Source organism: Lynx canadensis, chromosome B4 (genome assembly GCF_007474595.2).
Source record: "Lynx canadensis isolate LIC74 chromosome B4, mLynCan4.pri.v2, whole genome shotgun sequence".
In the NCBI taxonomy this organism is placed as follows: Eukaryota; Metazoa; Chordata; class Mammalia; order Carnivora; family Felidae; genus Lynx; species Lynx canadensis.
The window spans coordinates 141,287,623-141,311,636 of NC_044309.1; the positions used below are offsets into that span (position 1 = coordinate 141,287,623).

Here is a 24,014-nt window from a genome sequence, read left to right on the forward strand (position 1 = left end):
AGAAGCCTGGTGCTCATGGAAGTCCACGTACAAGCCTGTTTGTAGCAGCACTACTCATATAGCTAAGAGGTGGAAACGGCCCAAATGTCCATCAACGAATGGGGTGTGGTGGTGGTGGTAAACAAATGGTGGTAGATACATACAATGGAACATGATTCTGTCCTAAAAAGGAATGAAATATTTAATACGTGGATGAATCTTGAAAACATTGTGCTAAGTAAAAGAAGACAGACACAAAAGGTCACAGTATATAATTCCATTTATATGAAATATTCAGGATAGGTAAACCCATAGACAGAATACAGCTTAGAATTTGCTAGGGGCTGAAGGGAGGGGGTCTGGGGGAGAAACTGCTTGATGAGCAAGGGGTTTTACTTTTGAGTGATGGAAATATTTTAGAACTAGACAGAGGTGATAGCTGCACAGCATTGAAATTGTACTAAATGGGACTGCGTCGTTTACTTTAGAATGGTTAATTTTATGTTATAAAGTTTCACCTCAATAAATTATTTAAAAAAAGATCCAGGGGTGGTGTTCCCTGTATTAGTCAGGGTGGAATGAACTTTAAGCAGCGGGTGGGTCTGAGCGTGTGAAGGTGGGTGGCCATGGGTGCTTCTGAAACCCTGCCTGAGCACTCCTCCCCTGGCTGCTTTAAGTGTTGATGGATAACCCTGCCCTTTTCTCCAGAGAACTGCCCTTTGCTGACTCGCAGCAGGAGCCACTTTGCTTTGGAGGCTGGGGGCCACCACCTGCACCCCCCTCCCTGACCCACAATAGCTGACCTCCACAAAAAGCTCCTGGTCTCTAAGTGGGACCAACTCGGAGGCAGAGGAGACTGAAGCTGGCCTCCCACCCTCTCCTGCTCCCCTCACTTTGGAACCTGACTCCAAATGGTTACATAAAACCAATACTGATGGTGAATTCTATGGTCTTTGAATGATATCTCAATAAAGCCATTATGTTAAAAAGATAGTTACGAGTCATTTACAGCACCAAAGGTTTTTTGTTTTGTTTTGTTTTTGACATTCTTAAAGGCCCACCTCACCAGGGTAACACATTCCCCCAAATCCCAGGTCAAGTTACATCTTTTCAGTTGAAATTGTAAGAATTAGTAATTTAAAGGCAAATAAGGTTTGTTTTTGTTTCTTGTTCTTCCCAAATACACACTCATTCTTTTTAAAATGCTGAATTCCATTGAAATGGTCAGTAAAGCTGACCAGGGCTGCCCTCGCATGTCAGGTCAAGGCAACCTTCCTCCTAATCAGCTGATGATCACAAGTTCTTTCTGTGGGTTTTTGCTCAGTGAAATCCAGACCCACAAGCATGCACATAACGTGTAATGTTTGTGTTAAGTCAAGCTTTACTATAAAAATGAAAGCAATGGAAACAATGCACAGGATGATCATACACACACCAGTGAGCCCCAAGTCCAGGAGAGAAGTGGGAAAGGCAGTAGGGCAGCCCTTCTCCCTGCCCCACAAAGCAGTGCCCAAATAGTCTCAAAAAACAAGGGGGGGGGGCGGCTACGGGAAGCTCTTCTAATCCAAATAGGTGAGCCATGGTATTAAGTGTCGTTAGACATGTCACCTGTTTCCCTAACTTTAATGGCCAACCTGTCCTGTGATCTAGACCTCGGTTTACCAGTGTGCTGGCAGTACCCAGGTACCCTGAGAAACATGTGGGATGAACAGCTGTCTGCTCAAAACCATTTCTAAAAAAAGTTGTTTGGGAGACTAAAGAGGAAAAAGAAGGGAGCACCCCCCCCCCCCAAATCTGTAGAGGTGGGAATGGGATGGTAAGGGATTCGAAATAATTCCCTTGGTGGAAAGGCAATGAATAGGCCCTGAGGTCAGTTCTGGGAGAGAAAACACACCTCAATTTCCTTTTGTTTGAGAGATACACAAAGCATGTTCCCTGAAGCTCTTCACTGCCCCCACACAACATAGGGAGGCTTCGGGTACTGATCTCTAACTCTGCTGGACGCTCTGCTTGGACTTCTCATACCTGTCGAGGGCGCTTGCTTGTGCAGACCCCATCCCTGTCCCTGAGTACGGGGGTGGGGGTGGCAACTGTGGAAAGGTCAGGTATCATGGGCCATGGAGGGGGGCGGGGGGGATGGGTGGGCTTGCAGGAGGTAGAGAGGGGGATGGCCTGCAAGAGTTTTTCAATTCAGAGCTGGAGGGTTGTTGAGGGGAGGGTATTCTGAAAGAACCCCCACCCCCCAAGTCCATGAAGAGAGGCTTCCTTCTCTCAGGAAGGGGAGAGGCTCTCAAGACTGCCACGCTGCACTTGGTCTGGCACATCTTCTTCCTTGCTCCAAATCAAAGTTCTGTGAACAAGGTTGCAGGTGAGGTCTGGCCCTGTACATGCCGAGCACAGCTCTGATAATTCTAGGGCGCATGCATGATGGGCATGTGTTGCCTGAAAAGGCTGGGTTATGTTCCACATCCCTCTGAGGAGAAGCTGCTTTCCTTATCCCACCCAAAATTTTGGCCTGACCTACCTCAAGCTCCTGCAAAACCTCGTCCATGAAGTCCCGGGAGTTGTGTTTGTACGACACAGCTAATCGAATTGCATCATTGAAGAGCTGGGGGTGAGGTGGAGGTGGTGGAAGGAAGGAAAGAAGGAAGGAAGACATGGCCGTGGGTGCCAATGCCCTGTCCGTGTCATATGTCCACCCAATACTCTACCCCTAAAGTCGGCAAGGTCACCCCTCAATTCACCTTCTCCCCATCAATGTACTTTTTCTCGCCAAGCTCAGCCCATTACCTCCCTTACTGTCAATACAATGACCCCTTCCTATTCTATTGCTCTGGATTGCCCACTCATAGTCCCTGCAATACCTGTCCTCTCCACCGTCCCTGTGGCCAGCCCTTCTCTTTGCAGCTTCCCTGGTCCCTTCACCATTTGGCCTTCCCTAACCTCACTAGACTACCTCTGCAGTCCACCATTACCTTCACAACATTGGTACCATCAGCAGCTGAGACAAAGTACAGGGGAAGGGAGAACTTCCTGGCAAAATTGAAGCTCTTTTGGGTCATCTTTATGTCTGCTGTAGAGAGAAGGTAAAACACTGGCCTGTCTATCAAGCAACAAGGACAGGAATTGGCAGGACAGGTCACTGGAGGCCCCCATTCCAGAAAGTGGGGCAGGCAGGGGCAATCAGGGGACATGTCCTAGAAAGAGTTCATTTAAAGGGATTTGTGTCTCGGGGAGAGGGAAGATTGCCTCAGTTGGTATCTTTACTGGCAAGAGATTGATGGCAAGCAAACAAGGGAAGGAGGACAGATCACTGAAGGTTCCCTGCCCCAGGAATGGAGGAGGAAATGTGTGGTGGTGGGTCCCCCACGGAATGCTGACACGCAGATGCAGGGATGGCCCCACCATCAATTTTATTGGCCACCACGATGCACGGGATCTCTGGCCTGAACTCCCGAAGCTCTGTGTACCAGGTGCTCAGGTTCTTGTAGGTGACTTTCCTCTGCACATCGAACACCTGCAATGAACACAGGAGGGGAGAGGGCTCAGGGTGTCGGTGTCTGCACCCCACCCACACGTGATGTGCACATGCAGGCAAGCGGCCCTGTGAAGAAAGGCTGCACTTGTTCCCGCCCCTCTAAGGGAAGTCCTCAGAGCCTCAGATCCAAAAGTGGTTTTTAAAATGCTTATTCCAGGGATGCTTGCGCGGCTCAGTTGGTTGAATGTCTGACTCTTGATTTCAGCTCAGGTCGTGATCCCAGGGTCATGGGACTGAGCCCTTCGTTGGGCTCCGTGCTAAGTGTGGAGCCTGCTAAGAAGTCTCTCTCTCCCTCTGTCCCTCTCTCCCGCACTCTCTAAAAATAAAATAAATCTTAAAAAAAAAGTTATATTCCTTTTCTGTTGTCACCTAATTCCGTTTACCTATTTTAACCAAGTTGTATCATTGTACTAATCAATAGTCTGTTACAAATTGTAAATTTTTGCTTTTTCTCCCCCTTAGTCTATTCTTATTTTTATTGCTTAAACTTTGTCTTAAAATTTCTTTGTGATAATTTTAAATGCTTGTAAAATTCCCTTTAGTTACTATTGATGTACTTTTAATTTTAAACTTTTGTTTAATTTCGTATTCATTTTGTATTTTAAACTTCCTAAAAGTAGTTTCTATCCATCATCATCATCATCATCATCATCATGAGGCAGCTGGCATCTTTCCTGCTTTGGCGGAGGGGGCAGGTGTGTCTTCGCCGCCGCCAGGCTCTGGCTGCGGAGGACTGCGCTGGCTCTGGGAATCGCAGTGGTGCTTGTTCCTGCAGATCCTGGGCCTGATGCTGGGAAGGTCGTCCAAGCGTTCTTGTTGTCGGGAGTGGTCCACACGCAGGAGGCAGCGGGTGTTCACCGCCAGGTCTCCACTTCACAACCACCACTAACCACCACTAACCCCTGCTGGGCCGCAGGCTCCTCCTCACAGTCTTGGGGAGAATCCGCCAGTTGTAGCGGAAGGAGCTGCGAGCCCTCAAGTGACGGGGCCGGTGCTGTGTGTCCGCTTGTCCCTCTGGATCAGGAAGCTGGAGCAGTTCCACACGACCATCCGTTGTAGGTGGCCGGAGATGGAAAGACTATCTTTTATTATTTTGTAGCTTGTAATTTGATTACCAGTTTACAAGTTACAGTTTTTTACCTATTTTATTTAAAAAAAAAATTTTTTTTTTTAACATTTATTTTTGAGACAGCATGAATGGGGGAGGGGCAGAGAGAGAGGGAGACACAGAATCGGAAGCAGGCTCCAGGCTCTGGGCCATCGGCCCAGAGTCTGACGCGGGGCTCCAACTCACGGACCGCCTGATCATGACCTGAGCCGAAGTCGGACGCTCAACCGACTGAGCCACCCAGGCGCCCCTACCTATTTTAAAATATTAGCAATAAACATGAACACTGCAGACTGGCTCAAAGGACAAGGGAGGCCAGAAGTCCTGAGACGCTTCAAGTTGCTGCTGCAGGGATGGAGTCCCTCCAACCCCTGTGGGAGCTCCTCAAAGGCCATCCTCCAGGATGGACTCAAAGGCCCCGGCACACAGTAGATAGAGCTGGACAACCCTGTAACCTGCTGGAATGGCTGCTCTTACTTCCAAACCACCCAGTCCTGCATGGGACCAAACGGATCTCACCCGGGGCCAGGGGCTTGCTCTGCATGGCAGTGGGCATGGGTCCCCACCCTGGAGGCAGCAGGAGGTCCCCCGGAGGTTGGTACCCACAGGCCCCATTTCAACAAATGACCATGCTGTCTTGAATTTAAATGACACTTGTAATGAGTCTTCTGCAATCGGCTTCACATCAGGCTGCCTCCCATGATCACTGTCGATCACCTTTCATCCAGGTCTGGTTTCCTGAGCTGCCTCTCCTTGTTTTGAGAGCTGAGGAGGCTGGCTGGGACGAGGCAGCCCCATCAAGACTTCAAGGTGGTTCAAGGTGGAGGGTGGAAGCCTAGCTCCCTCTGGGACTAGCAGATCCCCAGGTGCTCATCACCAGGTGAGCGCTTTCTACCTGCCTGGCCCCATGCAGCAGGCACCGGCAGATACAGGCATGCAGGAATGCTGGCAGGACAGACATCCCCAGGTTTCAGAAGACAGTCCAAATGGAGCCAATGGAGAGGGGTCAGAGGCAGGAGGAGTACGCTCCCAGAGAGAAAACGGAGGTGGGCTCAAAGCCCCAAATGCCTGAGCAGAATCAAAACAAATGGCTGGGCCTTGCCCTCCCAGTTCTCCAAGGTCAAAGATGTTGACTATGTGAGCCTCCAGGTGAGACTGCTGGCCTGCACTGCCCCCATCTGCCTTTCCCAGTCACCTCCTTGTTCTGTCCCCTTAAAGATACTACCTAGTATTACAATTTGGAAAATTTCAAGAGATTTTGTGTTACGGGATAGTGGAACCTGTGAATGGAGCCAGGACTCTGGGCAGGAGGCCCTAGAGACACAGCCTTGCACAGCTCTCCTGTGCTTCCCTAGCCCTCCCTCAGGCCCTCTTATGGCACTTTTTATCCTGTGGCTCTGGGGGACCTCTGAAGACTGTGTTCTGGACACCACAGAGGAAAGGGGCCACTTGGGAGCAACACCAGCTGGCAGTCAAGGGGGCCTCGAGAGCCTATCCGAGTAGGTGGCTCCATCAGGAAAGGATTGCATTTGCCTTAGATGGCATGCCTGATGCTGAGGCCCTGGGTGTGTTCCTCCCCTGGACGGGGGTTCTTCATCCGGACCCACTTGAAGCGAAGCTCACCTGGGCCTGCTCACACTCAGAACCTCTGGAAGCACGTGTAGTTTGAAACCTCCCCAGGCTTCCCTGTTCCCCTCTCCCCCAGCACCCGGCCTTGGTGAGGAGGGCTCAGCACTGCCGGGTCACCCCTCAAGCTTGCCCAGAGGGCAGCCTGTCCACTGCCCCGCTGGTTTCATACCATGATGCAGGCGTGGGCCTTGTGGTAGTAGGAGGCATGCATGCTCTGGAACCGCTCCTGGCCGGCTGTGTCCCAAAAGTCTGCAACATGAACACAGCTCTGACTGCCTCATGGGCCGGAGGGCAGAGAGACCCGAACACACTGAGCATCTCTGTGCAGATCTCTGTGTGCAGAAACAGAACCTGCGGGGAGGACAGGGAGGAACGAAGACCACACAGCGCGCATGTGTGCGTCATCAGGACACAACGCACCTGGGTGTGCCGTGGGAGGTGTGTGTATGGGGGCATGGGTGGGTGAGAAGAAGACACATGGGCAGGCCAGGAGGAAGGAGAACGCAGACAGGAAGTCCCAAAAGGGAGAAGGCAGGTGTCCCCTGTTCTCCCACCCACAAGATGCAGGACCTTCCGAGGTCAAAACCAGGCTGATTTTCCACGTGTGTTGACCACAGATGGCAGACACAGTCAGGCAGGGTGCATGGCCTAACCAAGCAGAAGGCTATGACCCCACAATCTTAAAAGCTTTTGTGGAAGATGATATTCAGACCACAACTGTTATTATTCTTTATATGCTGGTTAAATTAGAATACCAGCTCAGAGGCTAGGAACGGAGGTCTTGAGTGCCTGCCTCCCACCCTCCCTAGGCTCCTCTCCCGGTCCTTCCCTAAACCCTTAGTCTCTGTCTGGGGTCTCATTTGCTCCCTGCCGGACTCTCTCCCAGGGTGACTTCCATCCCCTCCCCTTTCCTCGCCCTTGAGAGTCTATGGCTCGGCCCTTGTGCTGCTCACACCACAAGGACAGTCTTGCCGTCCACCGTGGCCGTGTGCTTGTACAGGGTCAGGGCATACGTGGACAGCTGTTGCGGCTGACTGCATTCAGGTTAAGGAAAAGAGATGAACGAAAAGGAAGGCAAGGAAGGTGCTTGGGGGGGAGGCACTGGTGTGATGAAACTGGCCCTCTCCTTTTCTTTTTGGAGTTCTTTAGATTTTAAGCTGAATGAATGTGGCAGACAGGATCACTTTCCAGTAATCACTGGCACAAACTCCATGGAAAGGCGAAGGGCCGGAGAGGCTGGGAGACATCCCGGCCATCTAAGTACTCAGGGACGCAATGGAATGGAATTTTACAAGAGAAGCATCATAAACAGCTCACTTACTTGGAAAATGCTACCTGGGGGCCCCAGCCTCTTCATGGCGGGGCTCTTGCAGGCCAGAGAGGAAACCCAGCCTTAGGCAGCAACATGACCATTCCAGGGAAAATTAGTCTCTACAAGCTAGACAGCTGACAAGCTGTTTGTGAACTGCCTGTACATGAAACCCCACAAAAAGCCTGGGAATTACTTCCTGAAGCTGCAAGATGCAGGGTGGTCGAACCAGCAAAGCTGGGATGATGCAGGGGCAGCTGCAAGAAGCACCTTGGTAGAAGGTGAAGCAGATATACTCAGGCTCCACCTTGGGGGTCAAGGCCTAGGGCAGGAAGCAGGACACTCCAGGGCTCTTTTCTGCCACAGTTCTTAGTAGATTGACGTGGGAAAGCTTTTTAAAACCATCCCAGTTGCCAGGGAGTGTCTCACTCCAAGCCTAGACCTTGTGACAATCCATAGGAGGGAGCAGTTCCTGTTTTACAAAGTTCATTCATACCAGAGAATTTTAAAGCATTAGCCCAAGCTTTGAGGTCAGAGAGGTTAAGTGACTTGCCCGAGGCCAGAGCTACTAAGGAGGAGGAGGTGGGGTTTGAATCCAGGCACGTGACCAGGTACTGTTAGCCATTCTATTGTCTTTCTGATGTAAAGCAAATGCAAATAGGACACTGGTGAGAACAGTCATGAAGGAAACCTATGCATTCACTCACCTAGCCCTCCTCCCCAGAGCAAAGGGTGAACGGTGAGGTTGAGTTGGCATGAGGGGAGAAGGGCCCCAGGAACAAGGAGCACTTCAAACTTTGAAGGATACAATCCATCCATGAGAAACCTCTCCATAAGTCTGTAAGGACAGTGTGCAAGGTGATCAGGGTACATCCTTCAACCTTCCTCCTCCTTGCCCCGCGTCATAACCCCTGTCCAGGCTGACAAGCTGGGGCCATTCATTCCACAGCCACACAGTTTCCTTTAGGACAATGCCCAGGAAACTGCCCCCCCAACCCTCTTCTTGACTCCCCTTAAGTGCCCGGCATCCCTTAGTTGTAACACCGATCCAGCCACCCACAGCTGCTTTGCCGGAGGGCAGGGACCCCCACCTTTCCTTCTTTTGGAGCACCACAACAGCTGGTAACCTATATTAGTTGAAGGGATAAAGACCGATCTTTGCGAGCTCTGCCATATGTCTACACTGGAGAAGTCCTGTGTGAACCATGAACTCAATAAATTCTAAAAGTGAGTTTGTTTAACCCACTCATCCTGTCCTTGTTCCTGAATTATCTAGTTAGTGGCATCACCCCATTCTCCAAGTCTGGAACCTGGAATCAGCATTACCAGCCCCTCAGAACAAAAACAGGCTACATTACCACAAGTTCATATACCAGTCCACGCAGGCTCTCAGACCCACTGTTCCTGCCTCTGCACACTACTGACAAACACCATGATCCCTGCTTTATTGCCTAGGAAACTGACACCAGGCAGACTGTGCCCTCTGCCCAAGAGCCATTCCCCTAATATTCTGCAGGTCCTCCAGGGCTTTGCTCAAATGTCACCTGAGCAGTGGGACCTTCCCTGGTGATCTTACTTGTGATAGGCAAGTTCTATCTTACCTTGTACTCTGTCTTACCCTGTAGGTATACCAACAGAAACACTCAGTATTTTACTTATTGACAGTTTACCTCTCTCGACTAGAATTGGGAGGCCACGAAAGCAATTTTAGTTTATTGCTGCACAGCCAGTGCCTAGGACAAAAAACATTTAGACTATGACTAGCAATGCAAACACCACAGGAAAAACTGTAGCCTCAGTGGGGAGCTTAGATTTCCACCCTTGGGGGGGTACCTCAACAACATTACCAAGCTGTCCTATAGGGAGCTGGAACTTTCTTCTCTACCATATGGCAATGAACACCCTCCCGCTGCCGCCACCCAATAGTGCCAGTGGAGACCGCAGGTGCTGCCTCCCCCCTTCTTCTACTGAAGCAATTGCTTGCAGGAAGCCAGCTAAAACAGAAGGTTCAAATAAGATTCAGAGTCTCATAACATGATCTTCAAAATATCCAAGTTTCTTCCAAAAATCATTCATCATATTAAGAATCAAGGAAGATCTCAAAGTGAATGAAAAAAAGATAATCAATAAATGCCAACACTGTGCTGATACAGATGTTCAAATTATTTGTCAAAGTTTTTAAAGTAGCTGTCATAATGAGCAACTATAGATGTGCTTGAAATAAATGAAAATACAGAAAGCTTCAATAATAGGGCCAATTCCTAAAAGCACAAACAAGCAAAACTACCTAGTAAGAAAGAGATCATTTGAATAGCTCTGTAACTATAAATCTCTAGGCCCAGATGGTTTCAGGGTAGAATTCCTGCCAAACACTGTAAGAATTAATATCAATTTTGCACAATCTCTTCCAGAGAACAGAAGAAGAGGGAATTCATTTTATGAAGTCACTTTATCCTGATATCAAATCAGTCAAAGACAGTACAGGAAAAGAAAAACACCCTACAGACCAATATCTCCATGAATATAGCATTCAACAAATTATTAACAGAATTCAGGAACATACAAAAGAAGTTATACACCATGACCAAGTATGATGCATTTCAGGCATGCAAGGACTAGTTTGATATCTGAAAATCAATGAATGCAATCTAACATATTAACTGCCTAAGAAGAAAATCACAGATCATACTGTTGATGGAGAAAATGCATCTGCAAAACTCAACATCCATTCTCGATAAAAAAAAAAAAAAGAATCGAGGGGAATTAGTATGTTGAAAAGTACAAAATACTGATGAAAAAAAATTAAAGATCTGAATAAATGGAGAGACATACTATGTTTATGGATTGGAAAACTCAATAAAAAAAACGATGTCAATTCTCCTAAAATTGATATACAGGCTTAACGCAATGCCTATTAAAATTCTAGCAAGATGTTTTATAGGTATCGTCAAGATTGCATACAACTTATGTAGGCAGGCAAAGGAATTAGAAAAGCTAAAACAAATGTGATAAGAATAAAATGGAAGAATCAGTCTACCCAATTTTAAGACTTACTATCGCTACTGTAAGCAAGATGTGTGGTACTGGCAGCGGGACAGACACACAGACTAATGGAATACAAGAAAGACCCAGAAATAGTCTCACAGAAGTAAAAGCCAACTGGTTTTTTCCCAAAAAGTGCAGAAGGCAATGGAGGAATGACAGTCTTTCAACAAATGATGCTGGGCCAAGTGAGTATCTACAAAGGAAAAAATAAACCTTTACCCCAAACCCTCATACCTTAAACAAAAGTTAATTCAAAATTGACCACAGATAGGGGCGCCTGGTGGCTCAGTCGGTTAAAGCGTCCGACTTCAGCTCAGGTCATGATCTCACAGTCCGTGAGTTCGAGCCCCGCGTCGGGCTCTGGGCTGATGGCTCAGAGCCTGGAGCCATGCTTCTGATTCTGTGTCTCCCTCTCTCTCTGCCCCTCCCCCATTCATGCTCTGTCTCAAAATAAAAAAATAAACGTTAAAAAAAATTAAAATAAACAAAATTGATCACAGACTTAAACGTAAAATGTAAAATACAAAGCTTTTACAAGAAAACACAGGAAAAAGATCTTTGGGACCCAGGGCTTGGTAGAGATCAAAGTCCATGACTTCAGTAACATCAAAAGCATGATCTATAAAAGAAACAAATGGACTTCATGAAAAGTAGAACCTTCTGCTCTATGAATAGCTTGTTACAAGACAGTGGAAGACAAGCTCTCAACAGGAGAAAATGTTTGCAAAGAGCACATCCAGCAAAGACCAGTACCTGGAAAAAATAATAGCCAAAACTCTACAATGAAAAAAACTGTCAATTAGAAAATGAGCAGAAGGCATGAAGAGACACGTAACCAAAGAGGAGATGTTCTACATCACCAGGCATTAGGGACATGGAGAGTAAGACCATGCTGAGCTATCACTACATGCCTGCCACGATGGCTAAGATAAAATTAGCAATAACACTAAATGTTGGCAAGGATGCAGAAAAAACTGCATCTTTCACACATTACTGGTGGGAAAACAGACATTTTGGAAAATAATTTTATTTCTTTTTTAAAACATTTATTTATTTAAATTCAAGTTAGTTAACACACAGTGTAGCACTGGCTTCAGGAGTAGAACCTAGTGATTCATCTCTTACATATGACACCCAGGGCTCATCCCAACAAGTACCCTCCTTAATGCCCATCACCCATCTAGCCCATCCCCACTCACTTCCCCTCCCGCAACCCTCAGTTTGTTCTCTGTATTTAAGAGTCTCCTATGGCTTGCTTCCCTCTGTGTTTTTATCTTATTTTCCTTCCCTTCCCCTATGTTCATCTGTTGTTTCTTAAATTCCACATATGAGTGAAATCATATGGTATCTTTCTCTGACTTATTTTGCTTAGCATAGTACCCTTTAGTTCTATCCACATTGCTGCAAATGGCAAGACTTCATTCTTTTTGAATGAAATTCTTTTAGTCTTCTTTAGTATTCCATTGTATATATACATACCACATCTTCTTTACCCATTCCTCAGTCAATGGACATTTGGGCTCTGTCCATAAGGTGGCTGTTGTCGATAGCACTGCTGTAAACATTGAGGTGCATGTGCCCCTTCAAATCAGCATTTTTGTATTCTTTGGATAAATACCTTGCAGTTTCTTAACAAATCAAACATATACTCACTGTATGGTCTAGCCATGAAATGAAATAAAAACTTACATCCGTGCCAAAACCCACACATGTGTTCACAGCAACTTCATGTGTACTAGCCAAGACCCAGAATTAACTGAAATGTCACTTAACAGGTGACTGGAAAAGTCTGGAAAACCACACCGTGGCCATCTACCATGAAATACTATTCAGCAACAAAAAGGAGCACACTATTGATAGTGCAACAACTTGGATGGGTTGTAAGGATATTATGCTGAGTGAAAAAGGTCACAGGTTGTATCATTCCATTTACACAATGTTGCCAAAATGACACGATTATAGAGATGGAGAATCAATTGGTGGTTACAGGGGTTAGGGGTGGTGGAAAGTGAGGTGGGGTGGGTGTGACTATAAATGGGTAGAATGACCAAAGTTTTGTATCTTAATTCCATTGATAGTTTCATAAATCTGCACATGTGATAAAATGACACAGAATTATACGTGCATCAAACCAATGCCAATTTTTCTGATTTTGATAATGTTCTATAGTAACTTAAGATATTATCATTGAGGAAGCTGGGTGAAGGGTGCACAGGCCCTCTCTGTACACTCTGTGCAACATCCTGTGAATCTGTATTATTTCAAAATGAAAAGAGAAAAAAAAGCAAAACAGAGAGGGACAAAAACCACAAGAGACCCTTAAATACAGAGAACTGAGGGTTGCTGGAGGGGAGGTGGGCGGGGGATGGGCCAGATGGGTGATGGGCATGAGAGAGGACACTTGTTGGGATGAACACTGGGTGTTATATATGTAAGTGATGAATCACTGGGTTCTACTCCTGAAACCATTATTACACTGTATGTTAACTAGCTTGGATTTAAATTTAAAAAAAAGGCAAACAAAAACCACAGGTTGGGAGATGTCTGCAATGCTAGTAACTGACAAGCATGAATACACAGAAAATATGAACAGCTCTGATACGCAAGTGAGAGAGCACACAGACAGCCTGTGCACTAAGAATACAAACAGGCGAATGGCTAATGAACATATAAAAAGATGCTCAGTGTTTTAAGAATTAATAACTTTAACCCAAATTAAAATGAAGTAGCTTTCACATCCCTTCAGACTGGGCACAATTCAGAAAGTCACATGACACTGAATGTTGGGGATTTTGTACTGTGCTGGCAGCAGCATAAATTTAATATAACTATTTTGGAGAGCAATTTGGATATCTCAATGTTTGAGGTAATCTTGAAACTAGGCCATTTCACCCCAGGCCTGAGTGTGTGCCCAAGATGGTAGGCACAAAAATACTCACGGCAGTATTGTATTTAATATCATAAAAATGATAACATTGGAAATGTTCTTCAACAGACGAGTAGACAATTTTAGTACAAACTAGTTAAAAACAAATTTACTAAGTGCTTACCACTTAGCAGATACTATGGTAGGTGTCATGACATAACACTGAACAAAACAGATGAAGATCCCTGTCAAGACAGACAATAAATAAGCCCTTAAAATACATGCAACCACATGTGTGGTCATTGCCCTTAGGACAAAGGCATCGCTATAGTTGAGTGGGGTTAACCGTTTCATCAATTAAGCATGTGGGAGCAATTGAGTATCTGTACCGGGAAGAGATGAACCTTGAGGCCGTTAATGAAATGGGGAAGTAGGAGGTTCTAGGGGGGTCAACCCCCGCCTGAAATATCCAGTAAACTGGAAAAGATGATCAGAACGAACCAATTCAGAACTCCGGAACCTGAGTGGACACACAGAAGCAGGACAGCACTAGGTGGCAACAGAGTGCTGATCCCCGTAGAAGGGCAACGTGTGTCAACCGGCGGCAGCTGCCCATCCCTCAGGCCTGCCGCACCAACTTGGTGAGCTATGCTCCAAGGTTCTGGCTACGGTCTGGGGTGCCGGAGAGATATTGCCCTCAATAAGTCTGGGTCACATGTTTTGCTCAATTAGGTCTCAGCTCTCTCAGGCTTCAGGTTTCCCGTGCTGGTGTATGTTGGTGATTTCAAGGGCTAGGAAGATCTTAGTTTTTCTTTCTATTTTTGGAGCCAGAAGTTTAAGGAAATCTTTGTCAGGTCACCATCTGACCACAGATAATAGAACAGAAACATCAGTGACCACACACAAGGAATACACACTTTGTGAAAATAGTCTGGAAAAATTACAAATAGACGACTCTAGCCCCAAACAAGGGGAAATCAGCAATGCCTGAAGAGTGGGAGAATCTGATTTTTAAAGTTGTCACATTAAAACACTCAGACTGTCTAATTCTCATCAAAACAACTCCAAAGCTTACAAAGAAATGAGAAGATATGACCCATTCTCATGAAAATAAGAATCTGACAGAATCAACCCCAAAAGAAATGCAAACATTGGAATTACTCATCAATTATCAAAATTGAGTATCTTAAATATGCTCAAAGGGCTAAGGGAATTCATGGACAAAGAATTAAAGAAATCAGGAAATGATACATGAATAAAATGAGAATATTAATAAAGAGATAAAAATTATGAAAAGGAACCCAACAAAACTTCTGGAGCACAAAAGCACATTAATTACAATGAAAACAAAACAAAACAAAATAACCTCACTAGAGGGTTTCAACAACGTATTTAAGCAGGCAGAAGACAGGGTCAGCAAACTTGAAGATAAGGTGGTTGAAATTATCCAGTTGGAGAAGCAGAAGAAAGAAAGAATAAAAATGAGCAGGGCCTAAGGAACGTGTGGGACAACACAAAGCAAACTAACATATGCATCGTAAAGAAAAGAGAGATCTGAAGAAACAATGGCTAAAAACTTCCTAAACTTGACACAAGACATGAATACACACACCCAGAAAGCTTCACACATTCCAAGCACGATAAACCCGGAGATCCACATTGAGACACATCATAGGCAAACTGTTGAACCCTAAAGACAAAATCCTCAATAAGACAAACAGCCCCTTTCTCATCAGACACCACTGAAGTCAGAAGGCAGTGGGATGACATATTTAAAAGGTCCTGAAAGAAAAAAGCTGTCAACCAGGATTTCTATATCCCGAAAACTATCCCTCAAGAATTAAGAAGTTAAGACATTCCCAGATAAAGATAAGCTGATGAAGCTCATTACCAGTGAACTTGCCCTACAAGAAATGCTAAAGTGAGTCTCTTTTAGGTTAACACAAAAGGGCACTAGATGGTAATTGGAAGTTGTATGAAGAAGTAAAGATCTTCAGTAAATGTAGCTATGTAGGTAAATATAAAAGCCAGTATTCTTGTACTTTTGGTTTGCAACTCCCCTTTTTCCTATATGATTTAAAAGGCAAATACAGGGGTACCTGGGTGACTCAGTCGGTTAAGCGTCCGATTTCAGCTCAGGTCATGATCTCAAGGTTCGTGAGTTTGAGCCCCGTATCAGGCTCTGTGCTGACAGCTCAGAGCCTGGAGCCTGCTTCTGATTCTGTGTCTCCCTCCCTCTCTCTGCCTCTCCCCGGCTTGTGCTCTGTTTCTGTCTCTCTCAAAAATAAATAAACATTAAAAAATTTTTTAAAGGCAAATACATAAAACAATAACTATAAATCTAAGTTAACGAGCACTGAACATATAAAGATGCAGTCTGTAACAAACCAAAACGAAGGTCTGGGATGGAGACATCTAGGAACAGAGTGTTGGTGTACTACTGTAACAAACTGGTACTATTCAAATAGGTTGTTATAAGTTTAAGATGTTAATTGTAGTCTTCAGGGCAACCACTAAGAAACAATTAAAGAATTATACAAAAAAAGGGAAAAGAGAATCAAAATAGCACACTGCAAAAAAAAAATCAATAAAAAAAATATTAAAGTAATTGAGGAAAACAACCAAAAGACACAGAAAACAAACAGCTAAATGGCAGAAATAAGTCCTTCTTTACCAGTAATTGCTTCAATTACTGTTGTTTCAAATGTCCATGGATAAAGCTCTCCAATTAAGAGTGAGGATACTGGCAGAATACATGAAAATAGCTGATCCACGCACGTACTATATGTAAGAGACTCACTTTAGACCCAAAGTCACAAAAAGGTTGAAAACAAAAGATGAAGATAATCCATGCAAACAGTATCTAAAAAGGAGCTGGGACAGCTGTACTAGAGTCAGACAAAATAAACTTTCAGTCACAAGTTACGAAACAAAGAAGGATATTACACATTGATAAAAGTTTTTTTTAATCTACCAAGGAAATATAAAAGTTATAAACATATATGCACCTAAAAACAGAGTCCCCAAATACAGGAAGCAAACACTGATAAAAGTAAAGGGAGCTGTAGCTAGCTGCACGAGAACATACTAAGATCTCAAACCCCACTGTCAGCAATGGGGAGAATGGCTGAGGCAGAACCACAAGGAAACCAAGGACTTGAAGAATAGCACACACCAGTCAGACCTAACACACATACAGAGCACACTACATCTAACAGCAGCAGCACGTCTCTCGAGTGAACATAGGTGATAACATAAAACAAGTCTTAATAAAATTAAAAAGACTGAGATCATAGGAAGCATCTTTTCCAACAGAATGGAAGGATACCAAAAATAATAGCAGGAGGAAAACCAGAAAATTCACAACTATGTGGAAATTAAACAACACAGTATTAAACAAGCAAAAGGTCTAAGAAGAAATCATAAGGACAATTAGAAAATGTCTTGAGACTTGGGGTGCCTGGGTAGCTCAGCCAGTTAAGTGTCTGACTTTGGCTCATGTCTGTGAGTTCTGTGCTGACAGCTCAGAGGCCTGGAGCCTTCTTCTGATTCTGTGTCTTCTTCTCTCTCTACTCCTCCCCCACTCACGCTCTGTCTGTCTCTCTCTCAAAAATAAATAAACATTAAAAAAAAAAAAAAGAAAATGTCTTGAGATGAATGAAAATGAAACACAGCAAACCAAAACTTAAGGATGAAGCCAAAGATGTGCCAAGAGCAAAATTTATACCCGTTCAGCACATACCTTAAAAATGAACGAAGATCTCAAATCAATGACAAACTACACCTTAAAACACTAGACACAAAAGAGCAAACTAAACACAAGCTCATGAGAGGAAGGTAGTAGTAAAGATTTCAGTGAAGATAAACAAAATAGAGACTAAAAAGACAATGGAGAAACCCCTGAAACAATAATTAGGTCTTTGACAAGATCAACAAAATCAATAAACCTTTAGCTGGGCCAAGGAAAGAGAGAGAAGGCAAAATCTGCTCAAAATCAGAACTGGGGACACTAACATCAATTTTACAGAAACAAAAAACATGATAAGAGAATCCCATGGCGACGCCTGGGTGACTCAGTCGCTTAAGTGTTGGACTCTTGACCTTGGCTTAGGTCATGATCTCATGGTTTGTGAGTTCGAGCCCCATGTCGGGCTGTGTGCTGACGGCATGGAGCCTGCTTGGGATTCTCTCTCCCCAACTCTCTCTTTCTTGCCTCCCCTGCTTGTGGGCTCTGCCTCTCAAAATAAATAAACTTAAAAAAAAAAAAAAAGAGACTACCATGAATAACTGTATGCCAACAAACTGGATACTCTAGAGGAAATGCACAAATTTCTAGAAATATGCAAACTACCAAACTGATATAAGAAGAAACAGAGAATCTGAATGGACTATACCAAGTAAGCAGTATCCAAAAATCTCCCATAAAGAAAAGGCCAGGACTGGATAGCTTCACTGGTGAATTCTGCCAAGCACTTAATGAATTAACACCAATCCTTCTCAAACTTGTCCAAAAAATTGAAGAGGAGGGGCATTTCCTAATTCTTTCTAGGAGGCCAACATTACCCTGATTCCAAAGCCAGACAATGACATACAAGAAAAACAAACAGTACCTTTAAACATAGATGTAAAAATCTTCAACACAGCAATAGCAACCAAATTAATATTAAAAGGATCATATATCGTGCTTGCTTCAGCAGCACATATACTAAGAAAAGGATCATATACTGTGACCAGGGGAGATTTCTCTTGGAATTTACGGGTGGCTCAATGTAGGAAAAAACACACCATATTAACAGACTGAAGGAAAAATCCTACCTATTCTCAATAAATGCATAAAAAGCATTTGCCAAAATTGACACCATTTCATGACAAAACACTAAATTACTAGCAATAGAAGGTATTTCCTCAGCAGGATAAAGGCCGTATACGAAAAAACTGTAATAAGTATCATACTTAATTGTGAAGGACTAAAAGCTTTTCCCCTAAGATCAGAAACAGGAGAAGGATCCGACTTTTGCCATTTCCATTCAACACAGTCGTAGAAGTTCCAGTCCAAGCGCCATGGGGAGAAAACAGCCCTTCTGAGCTGCTGCTCAGGCATCTGACAAACAGGACAAGGCTGCTCACACTGAGTCTCGAAATGCAGATAAGAACCTTAGCTTAGGATGCCGGCCCAAGTTCCCACTTTGTCTTTCCCTGCACCTTCTTTTTTTTTTTCAACGTTTATTTATTTTTGCGACAGAGAGAGACAGAGCATGAACGGGGGAGGGGCAGAGAGAGAGGGAGACACAGAATCGGAAACAGGCTCCAGGCTCTGAGCCATCAGCCCAGAGCCCGACGCGGGGCTCGAACTCACGGACCGTGAGATCGTGACCTGGCTGAAGTCGGACGCTTAACCGACTGCGCCACCCAGGCGCCCCTCCCTGCACCTTCTAAAACAACCACTTAGGGAGTGCCTGACTGGCTCAGTCATAGAGCACGTGACTCTTAAATCTCAGGCTTGTGAATTCAAGCCCCACACTGGGCATGGAGCCTCCTTCAAAAAATAAGTAAATTAATTTTTTTTTTTTTTTTTTAAACAGCCACTTAGATTTGAGCCTGCAAAAAGTGAGTGACCTCCACCCCCAAACACCTTATAAGTGCTTGCTGGTGACCCAGGATGGAGGGCTGCCCTTCCCCTGGCTCATTTCACTCCCACTTCTGGGATCCGTAAGTAATAAATCTTGGGACTTTTTCTTGTGGGTGTATTGAAAGTGCACCTTCAGTCAAAACAAGCCCAGGGCTTTCACTTCCCCAAAGTGGGAGCTCAGGGCTGGCTTATACCTCTCATCCACCCTTATCCATCAGGTCATAGCTGGTATATTCTTTTTTTTTTTTTAATGTTTATTTAGAGAGAATCCCAAGCAGGCTCCATGTTGTTAGTGCAGAGCCTGACGTGGGGCTCAATCCCATGAACTGTGAGATCATGACCTGAGCTGAAATCAAGAGTCACACGCTCAACTGACTGAGCCACCCAGGTGCTTAAGTCAAATACACCAGCTGCAAGAAGCCCCTAACACAGGCACCTTTGCAAGAAAAGGAAATAAAAGGCATCCAAATTGGAAAGATGGAAGTAAAATTATTTCTATTTAAAGATAATGATTTTATACATAGAAAACGCTAAAAAGTCCACAAAAACAGTAATAGAGCTAATAATTCAGCAAAGCTGCAAGATATAAATTCCACACACAAAAATAGTATTTCCATACACTGGCAATGAAAAGGGAATTTAACCAAGGAGACATAATACTTGTACACTAAAACTATAAAACACTGCTGAAAGAAATTAAACTAGACATAAATAAATGTAAAGATATCAGTGTTCATGGATTTGAAGGCTTACTGTTGTTAAGTAGATAACACTACCCAAACCAATCCACAGATTCAATGCAATCCTTATCTCAATCCCAATGACATTTTCGCAAAATAAAAGAACATATCCCAAAATTCATATGGAATTTCAAGGGATCCCAAGTAGCCAAAACAATCTTGTGAAAGAATAACAAAATTGAGGGACTCACATTTCCCTGAGGTCAAACCTTCACACAAAGCTATAATACTTAAAATAGTGTGGTACTGGCACAAATAATATGAACATACAGACCAACTGAATAGACACTTGAGAAATAAACCCTCACATACATGGTCAACTGATGTCTGACAAGGGTGTCAGGACCATTTAATGTGGGGGGAAGCATTGTCTCTTAAACAAATGATGCTGGAAAAACTGGATATTACCATGCCAAAGAATGGAGGTGAGTCCCTTCCCTCACACCATATACAAAAGTTAACTCAAAATGGATCAAAGACCTAAACTTAAGAGCTGAAACTATAAAACTTTTATTTCTTGTTAACATTTGTTTATTTGAGAGAGAGTGTGCATGTGAATAGGGGAGGGGCACAGAGACAGAGAGAGAGAGAGAGAGAAAGAGAGAGAGAGAGAATCTCAAGCAGGCTCTATGCTCAGCCTGGAGCCCGATGTGGGGCTTGATATTACAACTGTGAGATCATGAACTGAGCTGATATACTGAGTCGGACGCTCAACCGACTGAGCCATCCAGGTGCCCCAAACTATAAAACTTTGAGAAGAAAATGTAGGATCGTATCTTAATGATACTCCCCTAAGAGCAGATATATAGACCAATGGAACAGAATAGAGAGCCCAGAAATAAGCCCACACATATACGGTCAAATATTTCATCAGAGAACTAAGATTATACAATGGAGAAAGGATGGGGGCACATGCAGGAGCGAAGGAAAAGCCCCCCTCAGGAGGCAGTGACCAGATCTGAGGACGCCTGCTCACAAGCAGTGGAAGAACTACATCATTAGAGTCCACCCTCAACAGAGGCTTGGGGGGCCAGAAACACAGGTGCAAACAGGAAATGGAATCAAGAGGCACGAATGTGCTGTGTGAACAAGAAAGGCATTTCAGAGAAAGTCTGGCGCTTGGGGCGGCCCCAGTGGCCAACACTGTGGTAATCGATTAAGTCTTGTATTACTACTTTGTGTTTGTCGTCCTAAGTGAGGCTTGTAAGAAACTGGCATTGAACTTGGGGCTGGGCAGCACCAAGGAAGCTGGCAAGGTGGCCATGTTGGGGCTCACACCAAGCTACACTCTCTACGGCCCCCATCTGCTAATGAGCTGACAGCTTGCTCCCTGCCTGCCTGCCATTCCTGCTCCCTGTGTGCTGGCAAATACTAAACTTGGTTGGGGAAAAAGGGGGTGTTATTTACTATGTAATCTCCCCATGCTACAACACTCACTCACATTTTCGTTGTACAGGCATGTTGCTGAGGACGGTCAGAGTCACTGCAAGACGCTAAACTAGAGCTGCAGTGTGTACGTATGGGGTAGGGTGGAGAGAATGTGAATTCATGAAGATGGCCTAAAAACCAGCAAAGCCCTTGGAATCAAAGGGTAAGGTAATAAATGATGAAGCTGGAAGACAAGGTAGCTCTGGAGCACCTAGGAGACAAGACTCAAGCTGAGAAGGCAGAATGGGAGGCATGGGATCTGCCAGCACTGTAGAGCCCCCTCCTCAGCCCTACAGGTGGGAGTCCCAAACTGTGCACATGGGCACTGGAGCCAGTTATGATGCAGCCAGTCTCCACACTGATCACAGCCAGTCGTCATTTCTTTCTACTCTGCTTAATCTGGATGGGTTCCTCCAAGAAAGCATCTGCACCACTTCTAATCAATCTGTCACCGGGTCTCCATTCCCACTGTTTCTGCCTCACAGACTCGCCCACACAGCACATGCAGGATCCCCTGGCTCTGATGTCCTCACCCTGGACTGCTTCAGTAGCCTCCAGGGTGACCTGCCCATATCTGCTGCTAGAACTCATGGAAAAAAGCTTGATTTATTCAGTCCTTATGACTTGCTCCGCCCTCCTGCAACACACACAGCTGCTGATGTGTTCCCCCTCACCTCCCCCCCCCAACCTGGGCTCCAACCAAGACTATTCCCTACCACCCCTACAGAAGTCATGATCCTCTGTGCCTCCAGCAGGTTTTTCTAATAACCCTGACCTGCGCTGGGACTGGTCTTTCTTCCCTCATCTCCCAACATACTTGGATTTGCCCACAGCGCTGTCTCCTAGGCAGATGATCTTCACGTTGTCATCAGCATCATATTTCTCTTGGTCGAGCTCACAGGGTTTGGCTCTGTCGCTGGCCATTGGCTCCCGGCTCCTGGCTGTTCAGCCTGGGGTAGGTGTGTGTGTAGGGGGTCTTGTCACTGTCTGGGAAGTTCAAGAAGAGGCTGTTGTTAAAATGATGGGAAGTTTCCAAATCTATTTCTTCCTCTTCCTGGACTGGGGAGAGAAGGAGCTGATGAGAGCAGGGCCCAAGGACACACTTACATCCTTCTCTACTCACCACCAACCTGGCTGTCACTTGCTTCACTGTGGGGTTGTAATCTTGTCCCCACCCAAATTCTCTTCAGGTGGTGGACCCTATGTCATCTCTTTACGACAGCTATGTTCACGGCCACACCTTCCACTCCCACCTCAAAAGACAGTATTTTACAAACTGTACATAGACAAGTTTCTCACTGGTAAAACAAGGACAAAAGCCAGTGCCCATGTCATACAATCAGTGTGAGACAGAGACAGTCCTCTGTAAACCTGAGCTCTTCTCACTGAACGACAGCCCACACAGCCAGAGACACCTAATGTGCATTCCTGACCACCCACCTCATGCCTCTCACCTCCCCTTCACTTTTCACCCTGCTTCAATCAGTAGCTGTTTCTTCCTCTCTCACTGTGGACATTCCACAGACCCTCTTCTCTAAGGTTATTTCAAGTATCTTCTAACTGCTGACGATGCCAAATCTGTACCTACACCAAGATTGCTTCTCTTGGCAGCAGACTCAAGTAGGCAACTGCCTACCAGACTTGGACTAGTAGATTCTGCCACACAGGGACAAATACCATGTGAAAACACAAATACTTAAGTCCTGCCCACCCCAAACATCAATCCTCACATCCCTCATCTGTACAAGACAGTGCCGGCCACCCAGTGACAACATCTAGGTGTGACATCATCTCTAGCTCTGTTCTTTCCTCACTCCCAACAGAACCTTTAAAATTGTACTGAGAATGTACAATAGTCCAGACTCTGAGGTAATTAGGCACACAGAAACGACGCCATAGGCTCTTACTGAGCATTCACCATGAGCAGACCTTGTGCTGGGTTCAGAAGAAAGGAGACACGATGTTGGCAGCCTACTGTGGCAAGAGCGACGGCAGGGGTGTGAATATCGTGGAGGGTGTAAAATACCAACAGGATCCCGAGTTTCCCTGATTGTACCACTGCAGTGCCATTGCCTCTCCGCAGGTAGGTACTGAGCCTTGTTTACCCAGGTACCCTCGGCTTCATGAGCAGTGCCTGGGAAGCGGCAGATGCTTGGTAAGCATAATGAAGGGGTGCCCCTTCCACTTCCACCCTGGAGCAGAGTGACCTGTTCCAAAGCCAAACCCAACCTTGTTAACTTCAAGCTCGAAGAGTTTCAATGGTTGTCACTGTCCTCACCATCCAGTGCGCAAGCTGTCTTTCATTCAACTTTTTTTTTTTTTTTTTTTTTTGGCATTCAACACATCTCGGAACCAACCTTCCCTGTCAGGCTGGACTGCCCTCGCCCCCAGATCGCTGCGTGCACCCAACGACGCGTCCTTCTCCTGCCTAGGGCCTAGGGATGGTGGGTCCCAACGCTGAGCCTGCTGGGGGGAAACAAATAAGACCACGGACTCCGCAGGCTGGCCCGCCTGTGGCCAACCATTCCCCAGTCCGCGCCCGCCGGTTATGCATCCCGATCCTGTCCCGGTCCCCGGACCACCCCGCCCCGGTCGCGTCCCGCCCCAGTCCCCGTTCCGCCCCGAATCGCGTCATTCTCCGACCCGGTCCCGCCTCGGACCCCGCGGGCCAGCCGGGGACTTACTCCGCGCCGCGCTCCGCTTCCGGCTCAGTCGGCGTCCTCGCAGCTGCTACGCAACCGCG

The 24,014-nt window shown here is 45.5% G+C and overlaps 1 protein-coding gene across 3 annotated transcripts; it reads right to left on the reverse strand.

The window, feature by feature from the left end:
- Nucleotides 1–1,342: 1,342 nt before the first annotated feature.
- Nucleotides 1,343–23,991, reverse strand: RABL2B (RAB, member of RAS oncogene family like 2B). 3 transcript variants are annotated; one of them, XM_032594064.1, is made up of 9 exons: nt 23,956–23,991; nt 23,629–23,737; nt 22,089–22,258; nt 8,271–8,401; nt 6,424–6,503; nt 3,385–3,496; nt 2,955–3,049; nt 2,504–2,587; nt 1,343–2,329 (listed from the first exon to the last, which is right to left on the reverse strand). In XM_032594064.1, exons 3-9 carry the CDS (start codon nt 22,193–22,195, stop codon nt 2,270–2,272), a joined length of 669 nt encoding a protein of 222 aa, XP_032449955.1. In that variant the 5' UTR covers nt 22,196–22,258; nt 23,629–23,737; nt 23,956–23,991; the 3' UTR covers nt 1,343–2,269. The 3 variants fall into 3 exon arrangements, with proteins under 3 accessions (XP_032449955.1, XP_030176888.1, XP_030176887.1); XM_030321028.1 differs by lacking the exon at nt 23,956–23,991 and adding an exon at nt 7,210–7,288 and having other exon boundaries at nt 6,424–6,504; nt 8,372–8,401; nt 23,629–23,832; XM_030321027.1 differs by lacking the exon at nt 23,956–23,991 and adding an exon at nt 7,210–7,288 and having other exon boundaries at nt 2,955–3,052; nt 6,424–6,504; nt 8,372–8,401; nt 23,629–23,830.
- Between the last annotated feature and the right edge of the window lie 23 nt (nt 23,992–24,014).